General features: G+C 40.8%; 1 protein-coding gene across 1 annotated transcript; it reads right to left on the bottom strand.

Annotated features, from left to right (window-relative positions):
* Positions 1-6,546: 6,546 nt before the first annotated feature.
* Positions 6,547-7,488, bottom strand: LOC118545559 (olfactory receptor 1G1-like). The gene has a single exon (XM_036107911.2). The coding sequence runs from the start codon at positions 7,486-7,488 to the stop codon at positions 6,547-6,549; it is 942 nt and encodes a 313-aa protein (XP_035963804.1).
* Between the last annotated feature and the right edge of the window lie 987 nt (positions 7,489-8,475).

Here is an 8,475-nt window from a genome sequence, read left to right as displayed (position 1 = left end):
GATCAGGAGCAGGGGTGCCTGGGTGGCTCAGGTGGTTGAGTGTCTGACTCTTGATTTTGGCCCAGGTCATGACCTTGGGGTCCTGGTATCGGCCCATTATTGGGGTCTGAGCTTGGCACAGAGTTTGCTTGACCCTCTTCCTCTGCTCATCCACCCACTCGTGGTCTCTCTCAAATAAATAAATAAAATCTTCAAAAAATTATAGATCGAGAATATGACCAACAGTTCAAATATCATGTAATAGAGGGAATATTCCTATTTTCTATGACCCCAGTGACCAGAGATACGAACCAATGTAGACTCTGTATAACGCTCGGGGTGCAATCTCTGAATTTCTTTTTAAAGATTTATTTATTCATTTTTAGTGGGAGAGAGCATGGGTGGGAGGAACAGAGGGAGAGGGAGAAAGAATCCCAAGCTGACTCTATGTTACGCACTGAGTCCCATGCTGGGCTGAATCTCATAACCCTGAGATCAGGACCAGAACCAAATCCAACAGTTGGACCCCCAACTGCAGGTGCCACAGGTGCCCCAATCTCTGAATTTATTTATTTTTTGTTGTAATTGTGTCTTACATACAAAAAAGTTTATAAAACATACATTTGCTATTGAAGGAATGATAATATAATGAATGCCCATTCTCCCAGCACTCAGCTTAAATAGTTGAATCCTGTAGAAGCCCTGTGTGGACCTATTTTCACTCATATCCTTTCCTCCCCCTTTTTGAGGAAATCACCGTTGTGAACATTGTGTATCATTTCTTGCTGTTCTTTGTAGTTTTGCCACATATGCACGGTGGGGGAGGTCCTGGAGAAGATGTGACCACCAGTTGATCCATGAATTGGCCCCAGGCAATGGGAGACTCCCCACCCCCTCCCCTGTCTTCAGAATGTAGCTCTGCCCACTGTTCCCACAGTGGGCGCCATTTTCAAGCACGCAGCCCTGATTGAGCGATGTGCCTTCGAGACCCTCTGGAAGACAAAGTGACTGAACCCCTATGAGGCCTCTCTGTAGCTAAACTTCTATGATTCTGCTGGGCAGGTGTGCCTATCTTCTTGTCCTGGGGTGCCCAAGACAAGACATGCCCTGTGGGTGAGTTCCCTTGCTTATTAACACTGCTGCCTACCAATGGGAGTGGCCTGTCTCTTTCCTTGCTGGCTCCCTGCCCTCTGTATCAGTGTTCAGTTTGATAACCCCCATGCATAGATGATACACTGTATAGTTTACTCTAAATGTGCCTGTTTTCTTTATGTGAACGGAATTATGCTTTTTATGTTCTTCTGTGAATTGCTTGTATTGTTCAGCATTTTTCTTTCACACTTAGTCATGTGGGTGGATGCATGTAACCGAAGGGTGTTCATGTTTAGTATTGTCTTATACAGGTCACAACCCCTCCTTATGTACCCCTATAGCCTCCCAAAGTTCTGATTTCAGACATTGTGGGTTTGGTATTACTGTGTATGTATGTTATCTGTGATTCTCTCGGAGGGTCCTGGGGACACAAACACATACTATTTCCACAACAGAAGGAATGTGTGTTCACACTGAGTACATACAAAGGCACATTGCTCAATACCCTTGTGTAAATTCAGATCATGGTTCGCTGTTCAATGAGTTCACTGGTAACGTACAGCAAATCCTTCTCTCATGAGAGATTTTTGTATGTTAGAAATGTAGATAGATATCCTGGTGCCTATGTAGTAGTAATCAAGGTGTGTATTTTAAAAAATTAATCCTTGCAGGGTAAGACATACAGAAAACTGTGCAAAACACAATACTACCCCTCAAGGAAATATTAGAAACCAATCACCTCTGCATGACTTCCCAGATTTAGAAGTCAAACATGGCCAGCACGTCTGAAGCTCGTTTTGTGTGTCCTGCTAATCATGACTTTTCTCTCCTTCTGGAAGTGAAATAATCCCTATCTTCTTTTAACAGTTTCTTTTAGCTTTGCCTGTTTCTGAACTTTAAGTAAATGCACTCATCCACTGTGTATTCTTTTCTCTGGCTCCTTTTGTTTGCTATTTTTACTTATGTGAGATTAATCTAGATAGGTGTGCATAGTGGCAATGTGTCCATTACCATTGCTGTGAGTTGCTTCATTGTAGGACAACACCACAGATTACTCGTGCAGTCTGCTGTGGAAGGCATAGCTGGCTCTTTGGCTATTAGGAATAATACTGGGGTGATCATTCTGGCACCTGAGTCTTGGTGCGCACATGCATTCCTTTCTGTTGTGCACATACCCATACGCTGGGTTCCAAGATGTCCATGTCCTTCAGTTTGGTACACATTGTGAAACTGACCTCCAAGGAGATTGTCCCAAATTGCACTTGTACCAGCAATGTGTGAGAGTGCTCGTTGGACCACATCCTGGGTGACTCTTGGTGGTTTCAGCCTTTTCTATTGTGGTCATGTTGCTTTGTGTGTGGTTTGGGGCTCATCTCCTGATGGTTTGATTTTTATATTTCAGTGATTAATTATGAGATTGAGTTCCTTATAAATACTCCTTAGCATTAAAAAAAAAAAAGATTTATTTATTTATCTTAGAGAGAGAGAGAAAGAGAGAGAGAGTGAAAGAGCAAGAGAGAAGGGAGCAGAGGGAGGACTAGAGGGAGAGGGAGGAGAGAAGCTGACTCGGGGTTGTGGATGGACCCTGACACAGGGCTTGCTCTCACCGGCCAGAGATCCTGACTTGAGGGGAAATCAAGAGTGGGAGGCTGGAGTGAGCCACCCAGGTGCCACTCATTAGTATTTTTATTTCCTTATTTTGAAACTGCTTGTTTCAATTTTTTTTCATTTTTCCATTTAGTTATCTGTATCAGTTAAATATTCTGATTTATTTATAGAGCTCTGTAGAACTATTTATTCTAGATCCTAGTCCTTTGTTGATTTATATACATGATAAACATTTCCTCTATCTCCGGTTTGTCATTTCACTGTTTATAGAGCTGTTTGCGACATCAGTATTTTTATTTTAACTGATTGAATACATCAGTTTTTTTTTTTTTTTCCCGAGTGCTTTATTTGTGTCTGGTTGAAGAGGTCCTTTCTTTCGTGAGTTCAGGAAGATATTTTCCAACATTCACCTTTAAAAACTTTATAATTTTGCTTTTCCCAATCAGTTCTTTAGTGCACCTGGAATTATTTTTCTTTTATGTAGGGAAGTGGGGGTGTGTGTCTATGTTGTATTTGTTTTTGCAGGATGATAACTAATTATTCCAGTGGTTCCTACATGGACTCTTTTGAATTGCAGTTGTATGGAAATGTTATCTGTAAACAAAATGCAGCCTTGTTTCTTCCTGTACAGAATTTACATCCTTCCTTTCTTTTCTCTCCTCTGACTGCCCTGAAGAGACCTCACGGAGAGTGTGGGAGAGCTGTGATGAGAGCTGGTATTCTGTCTTGTTCCCTGTTTAGATAGCAGAGATTTAAATGTATAACCCTATGTATTATATATGCCATATGTTTAAAAAAAAGGCAACTTTTTCAGATTAAGAAAGTTTTCTTCCATCCCCATTTTGCCAAGAGGACTTTTCAGTGAGTGGATGTTGAAGTTTATGACATGTTTTTTCTTCCATCTGTTGAGATGTTTTTCTTGCATCAGATGATTTTTGTCCTTTGCTGTATAAATATGGTGACTTACTTTGGTTGAGTTTTGAATTTGAAATCCACCTTTCTTTCCTGGGAAAACTCAACTTGGTAATGATGCATCTTATTTTCTTCTGCATTGGTGTGATTGTATTGCTAATATTTTACTTTGAATTGGTGCATGTATTTTATAAATTTCTTTGATGCATTAATCTTCATGGAGATCAACTTCTTATTGTAGTTGTTTGCAATGTTCTTGTCAGCTTTTGGTATGAAGTTTGTGTTAATCTCATAAAGGGAATTGGGTGAGTGTTCCTTCATTCTCTATTTTTTTGAAAGGGTTTGCAAGCCTGAAAAGTTTTCTTTCTTGAATTGTGTATAGAAACTCACTCTTGCAGCCATTTGGGCCTGAATATTTCTTTAAGGAAGGGCTGCTAATGAAGCTTTCCCAATGGTTATAGATTTATTTAGGTTTTCTTTTTCTTACTATATTAGTTTTGATGAATTATGTTTTCCTAGAAGTTTGTCTATTTAATCTAAATTTTAAAATGTATATAACATTGTTCATAATATCCTCTTTATTTTAATATCAGAGGTAATGTCACTCTTTTCTTTCTTCTTATTGATGATTGGTATTTTCCCCATATAACCATTTTCATTAGAGGAATATAAGTTATCTTTTCAAAATATCTTTTAGCTTTGTAGGTCTTCTCTATTGTATGTTTTATTCTATTTTATCATATTTTGTTCTCATCTGTTTTCTTGCTTGGATTGATATTCTTTTTCAGATGGATTCTAGGCTTAGTATTTTATAGCTTTTTCTTTGCTTTTCTAACATTTGCATATAACTAATTGTCCTGTGAAGAATTTCTTGTAAATAATTTTTCATAATTGGTTTTCATTCAGATAACAATATTTTCTAATAGCCATTATGATTTCTTTTCCTCCTAAGATTATTTCTAGCTGAGTTTCCCAACTCCCAAATATAAATTTATTGTGGGGAGCATTTTGTGGTGTATATGGTTGTCCAATTACTATGCCATACATCTGAAACTAATATTATTATACTACATACTATTTGCCAACCACAGTTCAATTTAAAAATGATATAGCACTGTATGTTAATTACACTGGAATTATAATAATAAAAAAAGAAAAAACTTAAAAAAGAATGAAATGAAAAAAAAATAGTTAACAGACTCAGGAAAACAGTTCCTTCACCAAGAATCAAAGAAATTAAAACTAAGTCAAGAGATACTATTTTGGCTATCATATCAGTTATAATTAAGGGGAAAATGTGAACATCAAAATATGGAGAGGATGTAGTCTAATGGGCACTCTCATTTGAGCATCTTGGCAGAATGGATAAAGGGCCCTAAAAAGGTACTACTTCAATATTCTACTTTTGAAAATATTAAATGTAACAGACTATGAATATATGAAAATCATTTCTTTTTTTGCATTTGCAAATTTATTTGCATCATTATTTGTTTTTTTTAATTTTACTTTATTATATTAGTCACCATATAATACATCATTGGTTTTTGATGTAGTGATCCACGATTCATTGTTTTCGTAAAACACCCAGTGCGCCATGCAGTACGTCACGTGCCCTCCTTAATACCCATCACCAGGCTAACCCATCTTCCCACCCCCCTCCCCTCTAAAACCCTCAGTTTGTTTCTCAGAGTCCATAGTCTCTCATGGTTCATCTCTCCCTCCGATTCCCCCACCTTCATTTTTCCCTTCCTTCTCCTAATGTCCTCCATGCTAGTCCTTATGTTCCACAAATAAGTGAAACCATATGGTAATTGACTTTCTCTGCTTGACTTATTTCACTTAGCATAATCTCCTCCAGTCCCATCCATGTTCATGTAAAAGTTGGGTATTCATCCTTTCTGACTGCATCATTATTTGTAATAGTGAAAGCTTCGGAACCCCCTAATCATCCAGCCATGGTGAAACGCCATATATATCATGGACGTTTTTTGTGATGTAATCTCAGAGAGCCAAATGTTCAGGAAGAGATAATAATATGGAGACAACTCATGTTATAAGATTAAGCAAAAAAAGTATATATAATTGTACCAGCAGTGTTTTCTCGACATAGTAAGACAAAAAGTCATTAGAAAAAGATAAGTGGGAAATACTGTAAAGTCTTATCAATAATTTTCTTTATAAGGAGGGATAGTGCATGTTTTCTTTTTTCCTATTTGTCTATGTTTTACAAATTTACTATAATGAGCATGTATTATTCTGCAGTTGAGACAAATGAAATAACCCAGAGTTTAAAAACCAAAGAATCAAGGACTTGTCCATAACTAATAATCACTCTTTGTCACAATCTAAGATCTGATCCCTGTAGTGTGTTTTGGGGCTGGTCTTCTGAACTCTCTGTGCCTAGTTTTTCCCCTAGAATTCTTCTTGTTCTCTCAGTCCCAGCAAAGACTGTGTCTTCTTGGTTCAGCCTTCTCTGTGTGTAGGTTAGCCCCTCTCAGTGAGTTGCTTCCAAAGCTGGGCTTGGAAATGGTCCCTGAAACTCGGAGCACTTGACCCTTCCATCTCTTGTGAGCATTGCTTATAGGTGAGGGGGACCTGTTAGTCATAGACCGAGCTGATACCTGGCTTCATCCCAGAACCCGAGTTCTGTCTGATGTTCTTTTGGAGATTCCCACTTTGTGGTTTGAATCTGCTTGGATGCTTATACCCACTAATCAAGTCACCCTGTAGGGATTGCTGGCCATTGCTGGCCATTCCTTCTTCCATGTTGAGCTGTATCCTTGGCCAGTTGATCTTATTCTACTTCTGTGCAGTCAGGCATTCTCTGTTTATTGAACCTGCTCGTTATGCCGAGCATCCATCCTACCTTGAGCTTGAGTTTTCAAAATTGCAGTGGAGAAGTGCAGGGAGAAGGCATTTCAGAGAGCCTGAGCTTCCAGTCTGGGGTAGGACCCTTTACAGAATAGAGCATCTTCTCCAGCCTGAGAGCCTCCACAGAGCCCCCTTTATGTCCCTGTTCCTCAGGCTATAGATGAAGGGGTTCAGCATGGGGGTGACCATCGTATATACCACAGATGCCACCATTCCAGTGTCTGCTGAGTAGGAGGATGAGGGCTGGAAATACACCAGAAAGACAGTTCCATAGAAGAGAGTGACCACTGTCAGGTGAGAGCCACAGGTCGAGAAGACTTTGTGCTTCCCCCCAGCCGAGGGGACCCTGAGGATGGTGTGCATGATGTGGGCATAAGAGACCAGGACACAGGTGAGAGGGACCACGCCCGAGAGGGCTGCTTCAGCAAACATCATGACCTGAAAGATCTGGGTGTCTGAGCAGGCAAGTTTGAGGAGAGGGAGAAGGTCACAGAAAAAGTGTGGGATGGAATGGGAGGCACAGAAGGAGAACTGAGACATGAGGAGGGTGAGGGAGAAGGCCAGGAGGTGGGCGCAGAGCCAGGATGCGGCGACCAGCAGCAGGCAGCGTTGGGGACACATGATCGTGGTGTAGTGGAGAGGAAGACAGATGGCCACGTAGCGGTCATATGCCATCACGGCCAGCAGGAAGTCGTCCAGCAGGGCCAGTGCCATGAAGAAGTACATCTGCACGAGGCACCCAGTGTGGGAGATGGTGTGGTGTTGTGTGAGGATGTTCACCAGCACCTTGGGGACAATGGTGCAGGAGAGGCAGGTATCGATGAGGGACAGGTTGGCCAGGAAGAAGTACATGGGGGTGTGGAGGTGCTGGTCAGCAACTATGGCCAGGATGATGAGCAGGTTCCCCAACACGGTCACCAGGTACATGCCTAGGAAGAGCCCAGACAGGAGAGGCAGCTGCTCTGGGTGTTCAGAGAAGCCCAGGAGCAGGAAGTCAGTGATGCTGGTGTGGTTTCTGATTGCCATTTATAGTAGCCAAATTGCAGGAAAATCTTGCTTAAATGTACATAGACTCCAACAGGTTATACCGTTCAACGCTTTTCCTCTGTTTTCTATGTTCTTTTTAAATGTCACTAAAATGCACTCCTGTCTCTCATTGGTGAGCACATAAGCGTGTACAGAGCTGAGAACTATGGACAGTAGCAACAGGAGATCTTATTGGGGGTGAAGTTTGCATTTTAGGTGTCTCATAAATTGTTCTATAGACCTCCTGGATGAGGCTGAACTGGAGCTTAGCTAGGAAGAAACTTCCCAGGTCTTAGTCCACTCTCCACTTTTTTAAAAACGAAAATCTCAATTTCATAGGCTTAGAGGTCTGAATAAGATATCTCGGGGAGGGGCATTTACTAGACAACTATTAGGGGGAGTCCTCTCTGTCTAAACCATTACTATTTATATTTTGGGTAAATTATTTACATCCTTTGAGCCTCATTTTCTTTACCTGTAAGATGTAGACATAAACCTACCATATGGGACTGTTGAATGCATCAAAATACCAGAATCACTTAAAGGTTTTTTCAGGACCTGTGATGTAAAATCCAAATTGAGAGATTTTATCTCATGCATTTGGATGTATGGAAGGATGAAGTCACAAACACGCAGTGGCAGCCATGCTCTCTGATGTGGCGATAAGATACATTCTCTCTGGGTGTGACAAGGCTTCCTTGGGCCCCAGCCTCCTTGTGGGCTGTGATGTTGAACAAGTCTGCTCAGTGTGTCTGGCCTGAGTTTCTGCATCTGCTTAAAGAGGATAATAATGCCAAAATCAGAAGGTGGTTGAGGATTAAACTAGATGAGGATTGTACAGAACTAGAACAGTGACTGGCTTATATCTAGTGCTCGTCAAATAGTAGCTTTCCCTGATATGATTGTTTTCTCTTGACAGAGGTAACAAAAGGAGGCTGCCTTCTGGAGTGACCAGCTAGTCCTTCATGTTTGCCCAGGACTTTTCTG

The sequence above is a fragment of the Halichoerus grypus genome, chromosome 14 (assembly GCF_964656455.1).
Source record: "Halichoerus grypus chromosome 14, mHalGry1.hap1.1, whole genome shotgun sequence".
Taxonomy (NCBI): domain Eukaryota; kingdom Metazoa; phylum Chordata; class Mammalia; order Carnivora; family Phocidae; genus Halichoerus; species Halichoerus grypus.
This window is presented reverse-complemented; position numbering and strand designations above follow the sequence as displayed.